Source organism: Coniosporium apollinis, assembly GCF_000281105.1.
Source record: "Coniosporium apollinis CBS 100218 chromosome Unknown supercont1.43, whole genome shotgun sequence".
NCBI classification, from domain to species: domain Eukaryota; kingdom Fungi; phylum Ascomycota; class Dothideomycetes; genus Coniosporium; species Coniosporium apollinis.
This window is the reverse complement of record NW_006913305.1, coordinates 201471-224136: the sequence shown is the minus strand read 5'-3', so window position 1 is coordinate 224136 and position 22666 is coordinate 201471. Positions and strand designations below refer to the sequence as shown.

Here is a 22666-nt window from a genome sequence, read left to right as displayed (position 1 = left end):
TCTTCATACTGCACTTAGCTCGGCACAGTAGCCATGGCGATGGCTCGTTTGAAGACCGTGTTGATAGGGATGATGCCACGGTGTTGCATGCGATGACTTCCGGATAATCAACAAGCTCCCAATTTCGTATTACCTTCTTGGGCTGTCAGCATTAGATGGCAATCCAAGGGAAGGGCTAGCGAAGCTGCGAAGTTGAGTGTCAAATGCATGAGACTTGCGTATACGGTCATGCACGTACGACTGCGCATTGAAACTTCAGCTGATGCATCTCGCACATCATGCCCAGAGAACGCTATTGACAGTGGATGTGCTGACCGCTGCAGTTCAGCTCTTGTGGTCTAAATGCACCACTTGCATTTCGGTCTCCCCTTTCCGGTTTCGCGTGCGGGTGGAGCGGCTGCATGGAGTCTGCAACAAAACCTACCACGTGAATCTGTTCATCAATTTGCAAAGACGAGCTTACCGAGCAAGAGGATGGAATGCTTTGCAAGATTCAACAGCTTCGCCGCCGGGGGGTATTTAACCCACTCTGTGCTTCTTTCGAAGCTGTCATCACAAATCATTCCAAAAAAGACTTCTATCTGCAAATACTTCAATCACATTTGCTCAGCGTTCGGAAACGACCTTCCACAACCATGCCTACCATCTCCGAAATAGCAGCTCGATTGGAAGAAGCAAATGCAAGGGCTTTCAACGGGAGACGGCTAGACAGAGCTGCCGCCGAACGTCTAAAGCTCATGGCTGAGGAGGGCAACGTTAGAAACGCTGCCGACGAACTTGAAATTGATCTCAACGAAGGCAATATCGGGCCAGAGGCCGACGAAGTTGCGGGTACCGTCCACCTGGATGCTGAAGGCAGAACGTACGGCATGACCAACGATGAAGCACAAACAATTGCAAAGTTCGAGAAGTCTTGCAAAAAGGTCGAGAAAACCCTCAAGGAGGGGCCACTATGGCGCCCCACCTCCCAAGATTGGTGGGCAAAGATGCGCACTAAGTTGCGTCAGGGCGAATTTCGTGAAGTTAGGGAGGAAATCTATGGCGAGATGCAGAAGTACTCGAAACACACAGTAGCAGGCGAGGTCGACTATGTGCTATCGCTGCAACAGGTCTACGACCGAATCTAGACGCATTACAGAATGTAGATCAGCATCCCCAGTTGCGAACATGTTTTGACAGATCAGTAAAGATTGAGCTTAGTGTACTTAGATGATAGCGCAATGAGAGAATCTATTAGTTTCCGAGTACAGCCGTCATCGCCGTCTGCCACCCTTGTTGCATGGACATTGCCCATCTAAAGACGCGATTTCAGATGGAAGGAAGTCGGTTAATGATCAGCTAACCGATCCACGTGGGCACTGCAGGTAGAAGGCCGATCGGCAGGAATACTTAGGTACGGTCTCACTAAAAAGGTGCCGGGCCGCATAAGTTAATTGATCCTTCATGCAGCTCGACCGTACTTCGCAGCTTGGCCTTGTTTTCCAGCTACGCCACGGCATGCAGCTTAGTAGAGTACATACATTGTAACTTCGGTTTAAGCATGGACCTCCGTGGGGCCGAAAGTTTGCTTAACGCGGCGAGATTACTTAAGTCGAGGCTTGCTTAAACCGGAGTTACACTATATAGGGTAAGGCAGGCCGTTTGACCCACTCCATCCTTTGGACTAGCCAATAATATATTAGCTGCGTTCTTCGACTCCGCCATCTTATGCAGATTAGCCGACTGTATAGCTTGACTTGGTTTCTCAGCTTAGCCATGCCATGCGGACGGACCGAGCGCACAGTGCAGCTGAACTTTTCAGCTCAGCCATGTTATGCAGCCCAGCAGATTGTGCAGTTCAGCCGTCTCCCCCATTCTGACCATGCCACGTAGCCTAGCCAATTACACCACCTAATACGGCTGGACCATACGGCCTAGTCGTGGAATACAGACTTGTTGTCAACACGAATCAACCACATCACGCAATTCAAGCAATGATACAGGTCGAGTGCATTCTTCAGCTCAGCCATCTCATGTAGCTAGGCCGACAATCGAGCTTGGCCGTCTTCCTCAGCTTAGCTACGACACGCAAGCCGACCAAACAGGGAGCACAAGCGACCCTTCTAGCACGGTCACAATCTATGGCCTTGCCGACAGAATGGATCTACCATTTGCTTCAGCTCAACCATACCATGCAGTTTAGCCAACCACACCGCCTGATCAGACCTTGCACATTGCACTTGGTTCAGAAGAGATTCGCCTGCAGGTCCGTATCCAGGTATTTTCTAAACAACTACCTGTAGCTTCGCGAGCCGAACTGCGAATGATTAGCAGATCGAAACCTGGACAGCTGTGCGTCTTAGTCTGATGCGGGCATTTCCATTTGAGTTCGTTCTTGCAGCAGCTGGATGCGATCCGGATCAATTCGGGTGATGATTACTTATGATGCTTTAAGCTGGGGTTTAGCAATGTTTCCAAGTACATAAACCTCACTTACCGGCTGTTTCGACAGTAGTCAAGTCAAGTAGCCTGCCTCTAAACAGCAACCCTTGAGCTTTATTGCTGTACTACACTCAGATCTACGATCAAGATTCGCCTTCGTATTTGATTTTGATAACAACAAGGATGAGCACTGGAGCCATCAAAGAGCTTGTGGAGGCGGCGGGCAAAGAGGGCTCCGCCGAAGGTGTCGCCTTGGGCGGGGAAGTTGGTGAAGCTGCCATGAATGAAGCCAGACTATTGGAGGAAGTTAAGCAACTGGCCATCAAAGAAACCCCCGAATCACTTGCCAAAAGCGCGGAAGCCGACGTAGCTGCATCCCTGGAAGAAGGCAGTGAGATGGTGATGGCGGAGGCCAAAGCCGGCGGCACATTTGCCTCGCTGAGAAAGAAGCTTACGCAACTTGGCAAGTACATGTGGGATAACAAGAGTGCATTCGCAAAATTGATGGGCGCAGAAGTGGCCAAAGGCGCTTTCTTCACGCTTGGTATGATCGCAGTGGAAAAGATCTTCGCTGCGAAGCAGCAGAAGAACGAGACGCCCGAGGGCCAATACCGACTTGACATTGTTCGAGCAATCAACAAGGAGAGGGCGATCACCAATCCTATCATTAAAGAATGGCGAACTTGGCTGGCGGATCACTTTGACGACCGAGCACAATTCGGGACGCTCAACGTAGAGGGCGACGATGTCCAGAGATTCCAGCTCCTTCAAAACAAGATCTCGACTGCCCAGCATTTCTTGGACGATACTGTGGCGAAGGCATCGGAGACCCTGAAGACAGTCAACGACAAAGAAAGTGCGAAAGATCTCTTGACCCAAGAAATCGGATGGGTAAACAAACTTAAGGCCATTAGTGACAGTATCAAGTCGAGGGAGTCTATGGTCGCGGCTGGTCTGAAGGACAATGGAGATCAGATAGACAAAGCCAAGACGCTCTTGGACGATGTCAATAAGTAAAGAGCCCAGCTTGCCCAAGGTTCAGTTGAGAGCAGAAGGAGAAATGTGAGAAGGTTCGAATAATGTCGATAGATGAATGACCTTGTTGTGAGGAATACATGTTATGACTTCCACAAGCTCAAATCGTGCATCTGCTGCAAACTCCTTCGAAACCGTAGAGAAAGTGTTTTGATGCCCTCGCTCTCTGATCCACTATTCCAAACCCCAGCCTGAAAGCTGAGGTTCATTAAACAGACGCCGCTTCGACATCACCCTGGTCAAATCCTTCGCACTATAGAGCATGTATCACCAAAGATGCCGATAACATGTTACTTTCTATGCATATATGTTGTGGAGCGGAAGGATAACGGTGCACCAATAATGGACGAGTCGGCGATGGCGGCGTTTATTAAAGGGGAGGGCTGCCGGCGAGCGGTAATGAGCGGGTATCTGGATGGGGAAGAGACGGAATGCTCGCTTATGGACGGGGCGCTCTGCGATAGATGTGGGGAAGGGGTGAGGGAGTGGCAGAAGTCACAGCTGGAGGCGGAGGACGAATGGCAGTAGGTACGGGAGGTGCTGGACGAGCTGGCGGACGGATACTAGATCACGCAGGAAGGGGAAATGGCGCACCTATACTCGCTGAAGAGCTGTTAGAGAGTTACGGAGCTGATATAGGCAGCTTGCAACGAGTTCTAACGGTGTACGATGTAAGGGGTCACAGCTGTACAAAGTGCGGGATAAGTCAGAGGCTCTGCGCGACGGGGGTAGGAGAAGAAATGCGGTGTCAGTAGCCGATCGTGCTAGTGCCGGTGGTCCTATGGGTGCAAGGGCTCTATTGGTAGTAGCAGGGCTAATTGCGTTGTGCTTGCACGAGGCTCTGAATACATGGAGCGCGCGGTGCTTGCAGTGCTTGCGTGTTGCAACCGGCGCGGAACAATGAGAGAGGTCAGGCAGCCTGGGGCAAGGCTCACGCGGAAAAGTGACGGCCACGCCAAATGGCCAAAGACAGCCCGCCTTGCATCGTCGAGTGTTGGTAGACTCAATATAGTCTTTGCTTGGCCACGGCTTTTCTGTGTGAGCCTTGGGGCATTAGGGCAGCACGTGGGATCCAAACAACCCAGCAATCAAGCCGGCCAAATCCATGACTCGGTTCGGAAGTGACGAGTACGGAGGACTAAGATTAGGTGAGTCATTCAATCCGTCCAAACCCCGTGACCCCATCGTCAAGCCTCGCGATCGCAACAATGCCAAAGCCCAAACAAACAAGTCCCAAGTCCTTCGTCGACCTGCCCTGCCCCAACTCGCACTCGAAGCCATGCGACACCGTCTTAGGGAATCATTCAGACGTATCCCGGCAATTGATGCAGGATGAAGAGAAAACCCTCCACCGACGAGGCTAGTATTGTCTCTCAACTACGCCAACGGCCATCCGATGGAGACCGCAGACAGGTGAAGCGCCGCAAGGCGACCCCGCCCTTATCACAGCCATCCTTTCCCCAACAGCATGTCAAGACTGGGGAGACAGCGTCTCTAGTCAATTCGATAGAAGACTGGCTCAACAGCATATCCGAAAACTCCATAGGCCTCGACGACGCGGCGCAGATGGCGACTGTATCGGATGCCGCAAGCACGTCCACACGACCGCTGCGATCCTCTGCGACCAGCCGATCTCGCTCGTCAAGCCCATCAAAGCTGACGTCGCAGAACTATCGGGCGCAGGTGCTAAAGCGCGTGGATATTCACGTCGACGTCGACGTTCCCGATGCCACAAGGGAACAGCTGTTGCCGCCAGCGCCGGCTGCCGCCCTGAGCAATGACGCAATACAGTCAGTTGCGGGAGAATTGTACAAAGGAGCCCGGGAGCTCTTGGAGCGGCAGACTGCCAATGAGGCCGAATGGGTGGGACTATTGAATACTGCTATCCATGGCCTCATGCGCGAAATACCCGATCAGCTTTGCTGCTTGCCGAATAGAGGTTTGCGAAGAAGCGCTCGATACCTGCTAGTGGAACACTGTTAACTGGACTCGACAGACTGGCAGGCTGCTCTCAAACCAGTTGCATATTTCCACAACTTTGCCTCAGTCCTCCCTCGAAAACGACCGACCTCGACCTCCTCACCGGCGAACATTCTACACCCTGGGCATCCAGATTATCCGTCTCCAGACCAGTCGACGACCACGACATTCGCTAATCAACCGCACATGCCGCCGCCAGCACAAAAGCTTCAATTGGAGCCAGCGCCCGCACGTCTGCAACCCAGAACGCCACGCCCAGACTTATGCGTCGGGCTCAGCGACAGCGACGCATCTTGGGACAAAGACCATGAATTCTGGGTGAGCGCAGGCCTTCGAGGTAAGGACATCAAGGACATCCTCGTTGATCTTCAAGCCGCCGCAGGCAGCGACGCCGAAGTCATGGGGACACTCATCAGCGATCCTTGCACGGCATCACCAAGCGGCATGCGCTTCCCCTTCCTTGTCGTCGAGGTCAAATCCGGCGGCAGCGCCAGCATCGCCGACGCGGAGAACCAATCCGCAGTATCCGGCGAATGTGCTTTAGGTATTCTGCGCGCTCTCGCCACAGAGGAGCGCAGACCCTTAGTAGAACGAGCACCCGCAGGTACTAACAACGCCGCCGACACATTGGAGAGCCGTTCGCAGTCGAGATCGCCTCTTTCAAACACTTCGAGTTTCAGACTGCGCACATTTTCGCTCACAACCGAGGGGCCCGCCCACGTCCTTTGGGCGCATCATCCGGAGCCAACAGGCTCGTCCATGGTGTGGCTTGGTGCGTACCGCGTCACGAATGGGAACTCGGCCGCGCAACTGGTGAGGATGCTCGCCAACGTTCTGGTATGGGGAGCCACGGACCTGAAGCGATGGGTAAGGGAGGGAATTGCGACGTACTTGACAGTTCCTTGATCGAATTGAGTCAACGCAAGGCGCGAAGCGCTTATTCGTATCTTCATTCTAAGCTTATGCTTTGGTGAGCTAAGCGCGGGCCAGAAAGCAAGCCAACGTCGTATAAATGGGACAAGTCGCATTCTTCCGCTAAGCTCCCCGTTCGAGGCCTTCAAACTTCAGCACCGTCTGGAACTCTGAACCGTCTCCAACAGTCGACGGCTCTGAAGCCCTCGAAGCTCGCTTGTGCCTAATAGAAAGACGTTGGGTGGAATCGCTTCGACGATTTGTGCGTTCAGACATTGCTTGTTGGATACCACTAGTCTCGCGAGATTCTCGCTAGGACAATTAGATTCTGTACATATTATTATAGACGTGTCAACGTTCTGTGCATGGAATGCTCGCAGTACTGTTGTCGCATGCGAAATGGAAGCAACGCCTCGATCTCAGCCACTGTGACGCTCCGGCGCCGACCGATAAGTAAAGGCGACTCGCCCGCAGCGACATTATGTACCAGGACAGCCGTGCATCACGCTTACTCGAGTAGCGACTCCGCTCGCATCAAGGGCTTCCTCGACAAAGAGTTCCAGGCACAAGACCTCGAGGCGACAGCAGACCGGCTATGGGTCACGTCGATCTAGTTAAGTGCCAACATTAGCCCTTTGCACAGGTAGAAAGTCAAGGGACACGAGGCTCGTAGTCACCGAAGATCCTCGCCTACACCTGGTTTGGATCTCTGATCGCGTATTCATTAAGCTTGTTCCAAGGTACCTGCTATCGTGTGCATTCTAGCATAGCTTGTCACAACACAGCTTATCATAACACAACTCTCATAACACAACTCTGGCAGCACAACTCTCCCAACACAACTCTTGCAACACAACTTCCATAACACAACTTCCATAGCACAATTCATTATAACACAACATGCTATAACATAACTTGTCACAACACAACCTATCATAACACAATTTACCAAGTGTTCCTGCTCGATAAGTCATCTCTACTCGGCGGTCGTCAGGATACTGTGCGAAGGGCGGCGCCGGGTTACCTGCGGACGTACCGCCATCTGATCCAGCACGAGTCGAATTATATCATCGCCAAGCAGGACCACCTCCGCCTTGCCCCCAGCAACGTGGAGTGGCCAGAATTCTGCCGCTTTATCTCTGACCTTGATCGCATCCATGACGGCGAGGTGTCGGGCAGATACTACTACGGAGAGCTGAGGCTGTCGCACCTCAAGCTCTACGCGCCATTGTTGCTCAGCAAGTTCCACTTCAAGCAGGTGCTGCATCGGCCTCCAATTTCACCAACACGGAGCTGTTCGACTGGGCGGTCGGCCGCACCGCGATCACGTACTTCCAGGCCTTCCAGTTTGCGTTCCGCATAGCTAAGCGCGCTGAGCGCTGCATGCAGTCGAGCTCAGTCACTTCCCCGCCACCCCATGCGGTAACCTTATCACCCCCGAGCACAACCAGCTATCACAGCCAACGATTGAAGCCGCTATGTGCCAGCAACACTGGCTACGCCGGAAGCTGGTCCCTGAGTAGCGCGCGCGGTGCTGGCGACGTCATACATCATGACCGGTAGCAAGGGAGCATAATGGGAGCTTAGCGGACACAATGGGAGCTTGATGGACACAATTGGCAGCGAGGGAGGCTTCAAGGGGCAAGATCTTGTGTAATCTACCTAAGAAAACGCTGCCAAAAATAATGACACCATGCCAAGACATTTTAGCTCTATCAAAGTCCATCCAGCCTCGTCGGTCCGTCCTCAAGCTCGCCGGAGCCTAGTCCGTCCGTCCGGCGGCGCGCCCTTACCCCTTCGGACCGTCTGAAAGCCTCCGACGAGGACAGACCGACTAATGGATACCCTGCTCGCCAGGCTCGACCCCATCGCTCTGCTAAGTCTGCTTACGCTTCGGACCTTGGGGAAATGTACCTTCTCCATGCCCGAGGCCATCTTCGGCCTCGACCACCTAAGGCACTACTTCAGTCGCATAAAGAGCGTCGCCATCTCCATCCCTTGCCTAGTAGGCCCTTTCACGCCTGTCTCCGCCGCTCTCCGCCCCCTCTCGAGCCGGTATCAAGCCAAGCCTACCCGCATCAATGCGCACCCGAAGAACCCGCCCGGCGGTGACGACCGGCTCGTGTACAATGTGGTACCGCCCTTGGTGATCACCGTGGGCATCTTCGGGGCCAAATGATAATAGGGCACTGGACATGCATCACGACGGCCCCCGATATCTCCCGTTCAAGCACGCCGGCGTGCTCGGCATGTATTCGCTGGAGCTTCCGCCCGTGCAGTAGTTTGAGTACGGCGCCGCGGCGGACGCTATCCTGACTATATCGTACACGGCCCGAGACCATGGCAGCGGCCTCCGCACGGCAGCAACGCCAGCACCGGTCGGAGAGACGAGCATGGTTGCGCTGCGGACCGCGTCCCCCATCGAGTGGAACGCACTCAAGGCAGGTCGGGCGGCGGAGCCAGTGCTCGTTCGTGATAAGAAGCTACCGCAATAGGCGATCACGCAGAGACGGACGGTGGGGACCGGGGAGACGGCGCGGTGTGCCGTGCCTGCCGAAGGAGGTGATCTTGTAGGTCTGTTGATTAGTATTGCGCAGATGAACGTGACGTTCTAGAAGGCGGGGGCGGGTGAAGAGTACTAGAAGGGCAGTCTACCGGGTGGCAAGGTGAAGTACGAAGAGAAGGTAAAGATGGAGTAGAAGGATGCGAGTCTGAAGTTAGGACTTGGCTATGAAAAGCATGTTCGAGCGCTGTCCTCTGCGTTCACGTAGCATTGCTTGCTGTTTGTCATATTCTAGACATGTATGGGATGTTTCTAGAATCGATCATTTCATTTTTCCGGACTTGCTTTGTCTCACTAATCTCAACACCTGAAATAGCCCCTCTCTCCTTTGCAAAGATACTCCGATCTTAATTATCACCGTGATACCCATCTGCACGACAATCAACACCAGCATTTCAGAACACTATGCACACACATTACACTCGATCAAAAGCAAAACTTGAGGCACTGGAAGGAGCACTAGGTACTGCCTATCCCGTTCCATCCACGCTCCTCTACCAATATGCTCATGCCCTACAAGGAGAAAACAGCGAAGCAACATCACCAGCACCGCGCCAGACGCACTCATCACACCTATCGGTGCCGCAAGTCCCGACACCTGCCCGAAGTCTATCGCCGAAACATGGCACTCGACGTCCTCGCGCTCTAACACCTAATTTACCGAAACAGGGCGCGCTTGATGAAGGCGCATTCAGCGGTCAACTCGCGGAGGTCGCTGGTCAACACGCTGGTAAGAAAGTCTCGCGTGGTTTATGAAGAACGACTTCTCCCTATTTCCAAGGCCTTTGCTAACGTATCACCGCGCTTTCTACAGGAACGAGGAGCAATTCCCGTCTTAGCTCTCAGCCGCCTCAAAAGGTCATCCCAGCGAACCAAGAGGAGGTGGCATCCACACAGTGCACAAGGTTGGCAGACGTGGTAGAGCCGAAGGAAGCGGGGAATCCCCCGTATCCCGCCTCGGCTTTGTTATTCGATCCAATTTCCTTACTGTTGTACTTTGTCATTCTTGGCAGCTTGCTTTTCACGTACTCTGCGGACTAAGGACGTCGGGGGATAGCTAGTGGAAGTGCCGAAGCGTCGGAAATGGTGCGTAGAAGGACGTTTGTTCGCTTTTTGTTCGTCTGGGATTGCTAGGGTCCTGAACGTGGGTGCACGAATAGACAGTGATGTTAAACTACTCAATCAATCCACAAGTTCAAGCAATTGCTACAGGTTTTGATGACTGAATTGTCGCATAGAAGAAAGGGATAGCACATCTGACAATTGAAAGCACAGAAGTGAAAATGAAACATTCTTGAGCGGAATCGAAACCCTCCTCCCTATCACTATCCACTACGACCATTTGCGCAAGCATTCGCCTGACATCGTTCAATCTCTTCGATAGCCTAGCGGGCTTAGGCTTCTAAGTAAAGGCGACAGGAACAGCCCGCTGGTGGAACTGCTACTAACTTATTATAGGAAAGGCGCATCGGCTGGCGCGCTTCCTCATAATAGGGGGCGTCTCCTCAACCTTAAGGGGCGTCTCCTTAACAGTCGTCCGCTGAGGCTCACGTGTCCGGTTGATGGGTTCCTAAAGCAAGCTTTTCATACTCGCTATGGCGCGGTTTGACTCATGGAGCATCTCACGCATCACAAGAAGGTTGCGAACGTGTTCCTCTCTCTTTCTCTGGAGCTGACGTATCTGTTCGGCTTGCTCCTGACCAAGGTGCTGGGCCTCCTTAAGTGAGCGCTCCGCCAACCGTTGTTGCCGAACGGCTGTTGTGGTAAGGCCAATACAGAAGATAAACAAGACGACCGCAGTAAGGAGGATGCAGCTAGTGAGAAGTCTAGTAGTCGGGTTCGCATCTTGGGTAAAGGCGACCGTCCACGGCGCCAATGCCTAGCTAATAGTTTAGAATGGTGTGGGATAGGATTCCGCCGTCGCGTGACTCACCTTATGGATGATTGCTATGATGTTACCGATGCCGATAGAGATCGGGACAAGCGCCATGAAGACCAGGGCCACCATGAGCTTTGTCGTATGCATGGTTGGTCGGAGGCGAGGAAGCTAATTTTGGAAGGGTTGACTGATTGAAGATAGGTGTAATCGGAGACGGGTGGATGGACTAAAGACGGGAATACCAATTGCGAAGGTGTGCTAAGGAAACGTCTGTACGGGATTAGGATAGCTTTTTGTATTGTAGAGATGAAGCTTGGACGATACTGTCTCCGTTTTGGGTTGGTAAAGTTTCAGGAGCGCTTCCGTTTGAACAAAGAGATGGATATTGGCGGATCGGAGATGATATCCGACGGATCCCTAACTGGAACATTTCGCGTTTGTCTATTCCGCAGGCGTCGGACCCCGACGTTGATCTTGACGCCGATACGTCTCCGTGGCTTGTCGGTCTCTCGAGCGGGAATCCTTAGGCATCGGACAGTAATGCTGGCACAAGATTCTAGAAGAGCTATCTGAAGTGGCGCGGGTATTCCAAGCACCGCGCTTTACTAGACCCCGGTGAAATCCTTCCATCTATTTAGCATGCCGAAGCACATTCATGAGGCCATATTGCTATTATATATAAAGTTCCCCTTAATGTTCCGATCGTTCGACACTAGGGACGTGCCAGGCCGGGAATGCTTAGCACGATTTTCAACGGGAGCAATATCGAGTATGTTTATGATCGACTGCAGCTACAACCTCTAGTATGCTCTTGAGTGACCAACAGCGCCACAGTAGAGGCGCTGTCTACCTACGTTCTCCGGCACCTTGATCCATCAAACCCTCTGCATGCGTGTCTGCCTCCTATTCTTCCCATCCATTCTCGCCAACCGTTGTCTCGTCATTGCTTCCTCGGTTGATTTGGGTGCGCAGAACGAGGCTAGCCGTGGTGCTGAAGCGAGATACGATAGGCCGCTGATCTGGAGCGTAGAAGGAGATTAGCCTGTTGTTCCGCCTGGTGAGCTGAACTGGTGAGCTGAGGCGACAGTGTTGTAAAAGCTGCAAAGTCTCTTCGGCGACGGTCGATCCGTGAAGTAGTGTTTACACAAGCATGGCGCTTTGCTTTCGCTGGATGAGCTCGAGCGACTCGACGGCCTCGGCGGCGATATTCGAACTGGTAATTGCCGATCCATCCATCCATCCGGGCAGCAGCCTTTGCACGACTTTAGTGCTTTGCTTTCAGAAGCTTGTGCAATCTCTTCGGCGGGCGGAGTGCGGCGGCTTCGCGTTGACGGCCGCAGCGGATGGAGAGGCAAGCTTCGCAAGCTTCGCACGGCTTGCTGCTTTCTTCGCCAACGGTTATGGCTGTGGCCGTTGAGAGAGTAATACAATAAGCTGGGTATCAAGTGCAGAAGATTTCAGAATGCCGGTGAAGCGTGGCGATGCTGGCATTATTGTGGTTTTGGAGTCGGGCACGTCGGGCCATTCCTGGCCACGACGTTGGCATGAGGATGGCGAGTGGGCCCAGAAAGGCGCCAACCCAACACAACTGCCCAGCACAACACAACTGCCGAACACAACACAACTGCCCGACCGGAGCCCGTGGCTTCGTTCTCCTTCCACAGGGAGGGAGCAGATTACCAGCTTGGAGTGGCATCCCACGGAAGACAGCATCGTGCTGGTCGGCGTAGGGGATAGTACGCCAACGCTGTGGGATCTCGCCGCAGTGGAGCTGGGTGATGGGGAGAGCAGGGACATGGCGGGCGTCAAGGACATGGCGCCGCAGCTTCTGTTCGTGCATCATGGAGATGGTTAAGGAGGGGCATCAGCATCCGCAGATATCGGGGGCGGTCATGGCGACGGGGGAAAGTGGGTGAGGTAAGTTGGTTCCGTGTCCTGGAGATTGTTGCATAATCACTTAAGTGTGTTGCACGCACAAGCATGTTGGTCTGACGATGCGACTTTGTGGGAACATCTATGGGCGAGAGCTGTGGCTTGTCTTGTCTTGTAAGACTTCGAATATCGGCAAGCAGCGAGCATACATGCCTGCTCTCATCTCCAAGATCCCTCCACAATCAGGATGGTGAGCTTGTACGAGTAGATATGCGTCTCGGTCCACCAACGCCCCGCCGAACCCCAAGCCCACCCCACCCCACCCCACCCCACCCCGAAGCTCCAAGTCCCTACATCTCGTGCCTGAACATGCGATTCTGATGCATGCGGTAATCTCAGTGCAGCCAGGAGAAGACCCTGCCTCGGTACAGTTCCGTGATTTGCTGGGACAACTGATGACATCTTTCCATGGACGAATCCCGCTCCGCTGCCGTGCGGGTAAGGATCCGGTGGACCGCGTCTAGTTCGCCTTGGATTGTCCGCTGCAGTGCTTTCTCCTGGGCGACCGCTCGTTCAACAGCCTCTTGAACAGCTTGCTTGTGGGACCTGCGGAGTTTCCTCATCTCCTCATCGTGCTCTTGTTGCATCTCCTTGATGGCTTGTTCGTAACGGGGGCTCATGGCGGCGATAAGCTCCTTGGGGATGCGTTGAAGATATGGAAGTGAACTTAAGTCTATGCTAACAACAAGCTTGTTGGAAATGCGCCAAAAGAGAAGATGGTAGTGACAGCAGCGAGGTGATACTACTTGTAGCCCTCTTGACCATCAAACACCGACAACACGAAACAAAACTGAATGAAAGGAAAATCCGCCTTCCTTTGTGTTCCAAGGAGCTACGTGAGGAGAAAGTGTGTCCAGCTGCATGAGGTAGTTCCAGCTGCATGAGACGTGTCCAACTACATGAGACATGTCCAGCTGCATGGGAAGCGTGCATGCGGCATACGCCCAGCTCCAGCAAGACCTAGCTCGGATCATGGGAGCCTTCCACGCCTAACCGATTCTCAAGCTGACAAACCCCTCCCAGACCTTGACTATGGCGTCGGCCGCCCGAAAGTCACCACTCCTCACGCCCTCTCTTAGCTTCTTTGTCTGGACTTTGACCCTCGCGGCATCCTCCCAGTAATCCTCCACCAACCTGACCATGTCGCTCGCCTCCACCGCAGCTGACCTCGTGGTTTCGTGAACCATCTCCAGTGTTCGAAGTCTCTGAACCGCCTGCCTTAATGGAGTGTCGGTGTCGGTAAAAACGGTCCACAAAGGATTACCGTGCCTCGACTCGGCTTTCTTCAGATCGCGCCTCATAATAGGCTCGTCCGCGACTGCGACCATGTGCATCTGGTCCAGCAGGGCCCTTAGGTTCTGCAACCCCTTGACCACGTCCTCTTCGATGTCGGCCACCCTCGTACCCGCCGCCTCTTGCGCCCACTGCAGCACCCGATCCGCCCTGTCTGCTTCTTGCTCCACTGGTTCTTGGTCAATCGTGTCGCTGGCGGCCAAGGTTCTTAGATGGCGCCACAGGCCTCGGAAGAGCTGTTTCGATATCCGGATACCCTGCTTCTCAACGCGTCGTAGCTGCTCAACCGGATATGCCTGCTTCGCCCAATAGAACAGCTTCTCCACCGGGTCTGCTTCCTTCTCCGCTGGTTCCTGAGGAAATGTGTCGCCGGTAGGCACTCTTCTCGTGCTTGGCTGGTTAGGCAGGCCTTGGGTAAGCAGTTCCAGCTTCGTAATGACCTCATAATGGGTTAACTCGAAGCGGTGGGTGGATCTCACAAGTGTGGCCGCGGAATCCTGTGCGCTCTCGGCGAGGGCGAGAAACTCTGCTTGGCTCGGCAACATGACTTTCTCGTCGCAGGTATCGAATGCTAGAATAACTTCGGTCATCTTGGCGGTAACCTTGCGGCCCTTAGGCTTGAAGTCGCTGAATCGCTCTGCATCCTGGGTCCGGTTAATCGTCTCGCGGTAAGGAAAGGCGAATACTGTGGTGGAGCTTTGGGATCCGGACAAGTACCGCATGACGAACAGCAAGAAGATGAACATGAAGAGAACAACGCGTTTGACCAGCTGTTGATCCCGCCTTGCTCTCTGGAAAAGGTGGTTAACTGCTGCGGGATCCATAGCCAGGTCACCGGTAAAGTACTCCCAAGAGAAGAACACAGCTTGTAGTAATGGATGCAGAAGATGTGAAGGAGCTGGTATGAGTAGGAACTTGGCTTTCCTGTAAGAATGAGAGGGGGAACAGGCGGGCGAACGCGAAGAAACAGATGATTGAGACCCTGCTAGGGGTTAACGCAAGCATCCGCTGCTCGTGCGTCGAGCCGTGATCTGTTTGCTGGCTGGTGTTAGTGCCCATCCCGTTTGTCCGCTGGACGTGATTCATGGAGATACAGTCTTACAGACCAGCTGCAGATCCTGAACATAGAACTAAGACATCATCGAGCGAAGACCAGTTAGTTCAGCCATTACCACTAGTGAATAGATAATTGATAAACTGGATGGCTAAGAAGTGCTAACAAGTGCTTTGACCTCTCCACACTCCTTGAAGCCGAGCAAAAACGGACCGCTAACATGAGGGCGAATAAGCCGCCAGGCGACACACTTTCAACACCCTCCGCCGCAAAATCCCACAAGCCAACACAGCCATCGAAAACCGGGAGAGCCAAGACTTCACTCAAAAGAGACGATACCCCGCAGGTAAGAATTGACTTAAAGTATACTATCGTCACGGGCAAAGCTAACACATTTCACGCAGACTTTAGAGAAAAGGCGATCTAGCTTAAAAGGCTTCCGTCGCAGGTCTAACGCGGATGAAGCCACTGCGCCACTTCATCCGGCATCACCTGTGGGCTTGCTTCCGCAAGGAGATGCGGTGCAGATCACGGTACAAAATGATACCGTACCAGAAGGACTTCAAGAGGAGGTTGAAGCAGGGTCGTCGGTTTCCATGAAGGCCACAACAACAGCCACCACAGAGCTTGAAGCGGGCGCTCGTTCTGCTACGGCTGTTCAGGAAGAGCTGCTGGACCGGAAGGCGGTGGACGCCTCTTCTCAGACTCTTATGGACCGCCGCCAGAAGGATCCTCGCGATAACGAGACTAAACTTCAAGATCGAATTGCAACCCTCAAGGCACAGGTATCAGACCTAAGCGATTGGCTTGAAGATAGCGAGCGTACCAGTAAGCGTAAGGAGGCGAAGTTCTGTGCGAATATCAAATCACTCCAGGCCGGACTTAATCAAAAGAACTCGACCATCCGCGAGCTCGAAGAAGAGCAAGAGCAATTGTGGTCCCAGCAGGAAGCGTGGTACGAACAAATGGAGTGTAAGTACGACGCGGAGATTCAGGAACTACAGTCCAAGCACGAAGCGAAGATTCAGCAACTGCAGTCCAAGCACGAAGCGGAGGATGAGCGACGAACGTCAGAATTCAATGCGGAGGTTGAGCGCTCCGCGCTGGTAACACACGAACGGGAGCTCCGTCGGGTCGCCGAAGAAACGACACGTGATGCACTCTCTTCGCTGCGCATCAACGCGGGGCACGCAAAGGAGAATGACACACTAAAAGCAGAGAAGAAACAGCTTCAGGCAGATTTTGAGGCAGCCCGAAAAACGTACGCACGAGTGCGCGGCGAGAGCTTCCGGCAACAGCAAAGTCAAGAGGCGCTAATAGAGTACATGATCGCAAAGATTGACGGCCTTCAAGCGGCAGCCATGGATCAAGTAACTAGTCGAGAAACTATAGAAAGGGAGTTCGTGAAGGCCTATCAGCTTGTCCAACAGAAGGGCAGGCTGGTCGACGAGTTAGAGGAGGAGTTAAAGAAACAGGCCAAAACACACAGCACGGAGATGCAAACACTGGACAGGTCTTGTTGGAGAATGATACAACACTGTGAGCAGATATTATCGGACCACAAGGATGAGCGAAGAAGACCGCCGTTACGGTCTGACGAAACGGTGCTCGCTAAGCCGAACCCGAGGGGTAGCGCTTTAGCGGAGATGAGGTTACGCTACGACGAGGACAGCCAACGAAAGGAGCTTGCTGTGGTACTAAATCAGCAGCCGGGAATCAAGATGGAAACCAGTAAGTTGCTCCCCTTCCTTACCGGCCCGATCAGTTGCTCGGTTGTTGATTTGCTACCAGAGACCGTCACTACTACACAGGACCGGTACCAGTTGTCCTTGTCGTATCCAGCCCCCCTAGCGGACAGCGAGGATTACTGGAATGAGTTGGTGAGGACCTTCGAATGGGTCCTGAAGCCCATCCGGGCCCGGTCGATTCGGACCACTAGCGGGGAAGCTTGCTCACAATATGCCCAAACAAGGGTCGACCTTGCCCAACAGATGCGAAGTACGATCTGGCTAGATGACGGCGGCGAGGAGGCTTAGCAGTGGTGGTATATGAGTGATGTATCTTAGAGGAGGCAAGGTCAACTGTAGCATTAAGTACTGCCTAGGTCTGGTTACACACAGAATGTGCGATACAAGGGTGATACACATTGGATAGTATATCAACGAAAGGCATGAGTTGTTACCCTCTTCCCCTAGCTCTGGGACGCCATTGCACGATGTACGTCTCCACTCCAGCGCCTCTCGTGTCCTACTTCCATCGCATGCCCTCGGCAGCTACTTCCACAATCTTCTCCGCTTTGGCGTCTCGCTGCCACTTGCGCTTTGCCACTTGCGCTTTCGACACAAATTCTGCGCCTGTTGTGCCTGCCCAGATAAGGCACTGCCCTGAGGTGAATCGCTTGTCGGGGGAGGAGCCGGAGATGTTGGCGGAGCCGGAAAGTCCGATTCAAGCCACAATAGAAGGCTTGCAGTGACCAGAGAGACAGGAGCGAACGAGGGTGTTGGATCAGCAGGAGACAAGCCTGGAACGACAAGTGAGGGTGGACAGCAGCTTGGGTCGTCGCAAGAACAGTCCATGGGGCTGTCTTCACGTGGTTGAAGACTCAACAAGAAGCAGCGCGCGCAAGGCTCGCGCAGGACTTCCTCAGAGTCGGCTTCCGCTGCGCAGTCCTTGCAGTCGGAAGCCCGGTCGAGAAGTCGAGATAGGAAGATATGGTCCCAGAGTATCAACTTCTCTTCGCAGTTCAGGATCTGTGCACTGTTAGGAGAGTCAACAGTAAGAGGGAGGCTGAGCAGGTACGTGCTTCCCATGGGCCCTGGTGAAGCTCGCTTTCGAACGTCTCCCGGTGGCTACTACAAAGTGCTGGGCACGTAGTCCTGGATAGGCTGCAGATTCGGGTGCATTGGTGCGCCATTACTCAGAGCAAAGGCATCAGTGATTGTATTCCGTTCGATATGGGAAAACACAGACAAGCAGGCGGCTCCTCTTTTCTCCTCGGCGGCGGTAAGGGAGTCGGACACTCCGATATGAGCGATCCGACGTGACCGCCGCCGCCGCCGCCAGCGCGAATGTCTCAGCGCGTGACGGAAACATGGAAAGGCATGCAGCAATCCGCGGAGGTATCGAGGTGGCGGGTGTAGGCAAACGGCGGTCAGACAAGAGCTTCAATTCGTGCTGGCTAAGGTTGTCACTGAGGCTGTCCGTTCACGAAGAAAAGCAAAAGGATACTTTGTCAGCTGGCGGTCGCTTGTTCAGAGGAAGGTGCTGGGTAATGTTAAGGCTAACAGCAGCGGAAGTGGTGAGGCTTGAAAAGCGCCAGGGCGTTGCGTTGTTCCAAATGCTCGGCATTCACGGGCGATCACGCGTCGCATCATGGTGCGCTCCTTCCTCGCCTCCACACAAGCCGGAAGCAGGCATTCAAGGACCATTCAATAGCTCCAGACAGGGAATCAAGCTACCTCTACACCTCAACCAATCTGACTTACTCACTGCCCGTGATTTCCTATTGCTGACCGGCGGGTACTTTTGAAATCACGCACGTGACGAGTTGGAACCTAGCATACGGGTCCGCGGCGCGGTTTCTTATCACAGCACAGCTTCTTATCACAACACAACTCATCCCAGCATACTTTTTCACGACACAACCTGTCTCGGCACAACCTGTTCCAGCACAACCTATCAGAACACACAACTTATCGAAACACGACCTACCACAACACAACTTATCGCAACACAGCTTATCACAGCACAACTAAAGCCCTTCTTACGCTTCATGCAACAATCATATCACGACATCACGAAAGCTTACGCCGAGCGACAGATTGCTATGTAGACTACCGAAAGTGAACAAAGAGGGCGTATACGCTTGTTGCAGGGGAACGATTACAGGATTGCGAAGTAACAACAAAGAGAATCAGCTAAGCCCATCCCGCGCCCATCCTTCCAGAAGCTGTTCCGCGGCCTGTTATTCGAGTCGGCTTATCTCACTCACGTCGAGGAGTTTCCGGCCATGGTTTGTAAGACATTGATCCGACCCGTCAGGCTGTCGAGGAAATGAAGCTCCGGGTCCGCTCTGGTTGTTGTGTTCGGCACGGCTTTGGCCTCTCTGAAGAAGTTCATCCAGGCGAAGCTCCCTCCGTCGTTGAATTGGGGATCGGACGGGAGCGGTTCCGGGGCCCGATCGTCGTCGTCGTCGTCGTAGAGGCCTGCATCAGACGCGTCTTCTCCAGCCGGGACCTGGCTGTTATTGTTGCGGCCACCCTGCACGTCGGATGCGGGTATAGGTGTAGGTCTAGTGCTGGTCGTAGGGTTTGTTGTTCCTGTCGCACTTTGGCTAGGGTTGTTGCCAGTGCTCATCAGGACACCCCGGTCCGCACTTTGGCTGGGGTTGTTGCTGGTATCCACCGAGATGCCCGGGTTCGCACTTTGGTTGAGGTTGTTATTATTGCTGGTGCTCGCCTGGACAGCTGGGTCCACTGTCCCTTGGCTGCTGCTGATGTCGACCGTGGCTGTGCTTTGGTCGGGATTGTTGCCAGCGGTCGCCGGGACGGTCGTGGTGGTGGTGGAGGCCCTGCCCGATGGGGGATCGGTGTTGCCGTCCCAGTTCGGGTCAGTGTACCACTGCGAGGTCCACTCCGGCCAGACCGCTGCGGGCTTACCGCCTGGGGTAAGAGTGTGGTTGACACAGCGAAGTCTAGTAATCATGTTGTATCTGTTGCATAGTCAGTACTGTCGAAGCTGTGTCGAGGTCGGATTGCCCGGGGTAGCTTACTTCAGAGCGTTTGCTGTCTTTGTGGCAAGTACCTTGTCTATAGCATCGCCGTGGCCCACGAAACCGAGGATGGAGAGCAACTCCTTGATCTCTTTTCCCTTGACATTACGCACGAGCTTGTGGCGTGCGCTGTACTTGTTAAACTCTTTGTGGTCGGCTGGGGTTCACTGAAGACGACGGCTTGGTACATGAAGGAGGTCGTAGGCGGACAGGCCACGGAAGTCCTACGTGCTTGTTAAGAGATAGGTTGAGCAAATAGGGTAGGAGCCAACATACCGTCGTTCCTTGGGCACTTGCGACAGTCTCATCTTCCGGAGGGTCAACTCTTTCTACGAGCATCAAGCGTGGCAGAGCATCTGCCACTGGTAATTCTGTCAATTGGTATAACCCAGCCATGGTTGCTATCCACGTCTTCCACTGAGGGAGTGCCGACTGTTTACTGTAGGGTTAGAGAGTAGGACTCGCTTTAATCCTTTTCTGCGAATCGACTTTCATTTCGGCTTGTCGGATCGGAGAACCGTTTGCGGGCCGCCAATACATGTCGGTCCCCGATCGGACATGCATTAGATAACTGCTGCGATGTCTCTCCGTTGAGGTTCCAATCATAAGACATTGCGTCGGTGAGCCGAACTCGTGTCGAGCGTCTCGCATCGAATCGAACAAGAGACATGAATAAGATATTGATGGAAAGCGGCGGATAGAAATTGCCCACCACATATCGCGTTGCCCGCAGCGCGCGAAGCTTAATCGCTTTGTTACAGCTGGCTTGTCAGCTTGACATGGGCGAACGTAGCCCGTGATGAGACGCCATGTCGTAGTTCGGGAGCCAGGTACTACGGGCTGCCGCATCGCCCGCTCCTCTTACGCGCAAGCTGGACGGTGATTAAAGTCCACTCTTCTGGCCGTGTGGCGAAGTTTCAGGCGAAGTTTCAGGTGCTACAGACATCATGAGACATAGTATAACCCTGTATGCCTTACGATTGCGACGAATGCTTAGAATCTGCTATTGATGAACGGCGTCTTCAAGCACGGATGGTGCATGAACGGATGCGGGGAACAGATGGATGTAGCCAGCTTGTGCGGTGGAAATGTGGCGAGAGCGCCTCGTTTCTGACAACTTGCCAAGACTGGTGATAGCAATTGGCTTGGCAATGTCCCTTGGTCGCAGCTGCCCCGCGATGGCCCACAATGGTTACCCCGTTACCTAGGTGGGTCGAAGTGGACTAGCCTTTTGCAGTGTCCCTTAGTAAGGAGCTAGAAGACAGCCGAACCATCTTACCAGGCTAGACACGCGTGTCATACCCTCCTCAGTCCGCAGCATTCCGTTGGCCATCTAGTTCGGCTGGAGCCAGGGGGAAGGGATAATACCCCCTTGGACGTGTACAAATTGTAAGCTTCATGTGATCGATGCATAGCTCGAATAGTTATCCGAAGTGCGTAGGGCACGGTATCTGTAAGCGCTAAACCCAAGTCCAAGTCCAACTCAATCGCTTACAGCAGGCGTGCAAAGCTTCCCTTCCCTCAGCCCTCTCTCCGACCCAGATTCACCCTTCGGAAGCCCCACTCTCACCTGTCCCACTGCCCAGGAAAGTCGAGCATGCATGCCGCGATCCAGTCAAGCCTGTCCATCGGCTCGTCCATCTGCATTCCCTCCGCCCTCAGCGCCGGTTCCGGATCAAAGTCTGATGTCTGAGTGTCAAACGAGATCCAGTCCTCGAGCGAGAAATCGTTGATCGAGGTTCTCGGGATGGTTGCAGCTTCATTCCCGGCGACGTCAAAGACAGGCTGGATCGGCAGGATGGGCGCGAGCTCCATGCAAGGCTCAAGCGTGTTGTAGGACGCGGTGCTAGTCGTGGTTGAAGCTTCATTCCCAGCGACGTTGGAGGCCGGCTGGGTTGGCAGGGCAGGCGTCGGCCGAGATGGGGGAATTTCTGCGGTGCGGAAGAGCGAGGCAGTGGGCTCGACATTGGGAAACGAAGGACTTGGGGTGGAGCGGGTCTTGGTTTAACGTTAGCTATATCTGTAATCTCCGAGTCCTGCTCTTGGATGACTTGTCTGTTGCGTTCCGCCAGTTGATCCCCCTAGTCCGATACACGGCAGATCTAGACTAGGTAATACAACTCCGACCTCGCTCGTCGCCGCTACCGCGCTAGCTGTACGAGGTGGCGGACATGGAGACATCGTGAAGAGGCGGGAGGCAGACTCCACGGACGAAGCAGGTGATACCTTTATTCAACATTAGTCGCGTCTACCCTAAGCCACGTTGCTAATTAGCGCAACTCACCCGCTCTCCACTTGAGAGTGCATCGTCCTGAAAGTCTGCGAACAGCCTGTTGGTAATATCCGGATAGCATCGCCAGAGATATTGCGTGAAGGATTCGCGCTTTGGAGTACGACATTGGGTTTGGCGGTTCTTTGTTAGACAAGAAGGGCGAGAGGCGAGGACCTGCACATGAGAAGAGAGGAGAACGTTAGTGGAAGAAGCTATGCTTCCTGGCGGGTGGCTGGACCCACAGATTCCCACTCGCAGCACACGGAGGCTTGGACGCAAGAGTCGCATGGCAGTTGCTTATCTTTGCCGGAGCACTTCTTCTTTCTTCTACGGCATCTGGCGCACTTGGTTGGCGTACACCGGTTAGCAGCTTCGTCCACAGGCTGCAGTCTGACACGAAGACACGGAAAGGGGGTTGATGTACGGTTCTATGATGTTTCTCGGACTTGCCGGGTTGCGTAGGTGTTTCAAGATGCCTGCGGGTTCTATTGAACGAGGCGGTCCCACTGTGAGAGGACAGGGCATGCTCCATGGTAGAAGGAGGTCTGGGAAAA

General features: G+C 53.7%; 9 protein-coding genes across 9 annotated transcripts; 6 read left to right on the top strand and 3 right to left on the bottom strand.

Moving 5' to 3' along the window:
* Nucleotides 1-635: 635 nt before the first annotated feature.
* On the top strand, nt 636-1127 carry W97_07751 (uncharacterized protein; the record flags this gene model as incomplete). The annotated part of the gene is made up of 1 exon (XM_007785554.1): nt 636-1127. The coding sequence occupies one exon, from the start codon at nt 636-638 to the stop codon at nt 1125-1127; it is 492 nt and encodes a 163-aa protein (XP_007783744.1).
* Nucleotides 1128-2604: 1477 nt separating this feature from the next.
* Nucleotides 2605-3438, top strand: W97_07750 (uncharacterized protein; the record flags this gene model as incomplete). Its single annotated transcript, XM_007785553.1, has 1 exon — nt 2605-3438. The coding sequence occupies one exon, from the start codon at nt 2605-2607 to the stop codon at nt 3436-3438; it is 834 nt and encodes a 277-aa protein (XP_007783743.1).
* Nucleotides 3439-4788: 1350 nt separating this feature from the next.
* On the top strand, nt 4789-6342 carry W97_07749 (uncharacterized protein; the record flags this gene model as incomplete). Its single annotated transcript, XM_007785552.1, has 2 exons — nt 4789-5395; nt 5453-6342. 2 exons carry the CDS (start codon nt 4789-4791, stop codon nt 6340-6342), a joined length of 1497 nt encoding a protein of 498 aa, XP_007783742.1.
* A 1843-nt stretch (nt 6343-8185) lies between these two features.
* Nucleotides 8186-8527, top strand: W97_07748 (uncharacterized protein; the record flags this gene model as incomplete). The annotated part of the gene is made up of 1 exon (XM_007785551.1): nt 8186-8527. One exon carries the CDS (start codon nt 8186-8188, stop codon nt 8525-8527), a length of 342 nt encoding a protein of 113 aa, XP_007783741.1.
* A 3725-nt stretch (nt 8528-12252) lies between these two features.
* On the top strand, nt 12253-12645 carry W97_07747 (uncharacterized protein; the record flags this gene model as incomplete). The annotated part of the gene is made up of 1 exon (XM_007785550.1): nt 12253-12645. The coding sequence occupies one exon, from the start codon at nt 12253-12255 to the stop codon at nt 12643-12645; it is 393 nt and encodes a 130-aa protein (XP_007783740.1).
* Nucleotides 12646-13711: 1066 nt separating this feature from the next.
* On the bottom strand, nt 13712-14839 carry W97_07746 (uncharacterized protein; the record flags this gene model as incomplete). Its single annotated transcript, XM_007785549.1, has 1 exon — nt 13712-14839. The coding sequence occupies one exon, from the start codon at nt 14837-14839 to the stop codon at nt 13712-13714; it is 1128 nt and encodes a 375-aa protein (XP_007783739.1).
* Nucleotides 14840-15665: 826 nt separating this feature from the next.
* Nucleotides 15666-17105, top strand: W97_07745 (uncharacterized protein; the record flags this gene model as incomplete). The annotated part of the gene is made up of 1 exon (XM_007785548.1): nt 15666-17105. One exon carries the CDS (start codon nt 15666-15668, stop codon nt 17103-17105), a length of 1440 nt encoding a protein of 479 aa, XP_007783738.1.
* Nucleotides 17106-19056: 1951 nt separating this feature from the next.
* W97_07744 (uncharacterized protein) lies at nt 19057-20179 on the bottom strand (the record flags this gene model as incomplete). Its single annotated transcript, XM_007785547.1, has 4 exons — nt 19057-19780; nt 19841-19974; nt 20029-20064; nt 20117-20179. The coding sequence occupies 4 exons, from the start codon at nt 20177-20179 to the stop codon at nt 19057-19059; spliced, it is 957 nt and encodes a 318-aa protein (XP_007783737.1).
* Nucleotides 20180-21406: 1227 nt separating this feature from the next.
* Nucleotides 21407-21655, bottom strand: W97_07743 (uncharacterized protein; the record flags this gene model as incomplete). Its single annotated transcript, XM_007785546.1, has 1 exon — nt 21407-21655. The coding sequence occupies one exon, from the start codon at nt 21653-21655 to the stop codon at nt 21407-21409; it is 249 nt and encodes an 82-aa protein (XP_007783736.1).
* Between the last annotated feature and the right edge of the window lie 1011 nt (nt 21656-22666).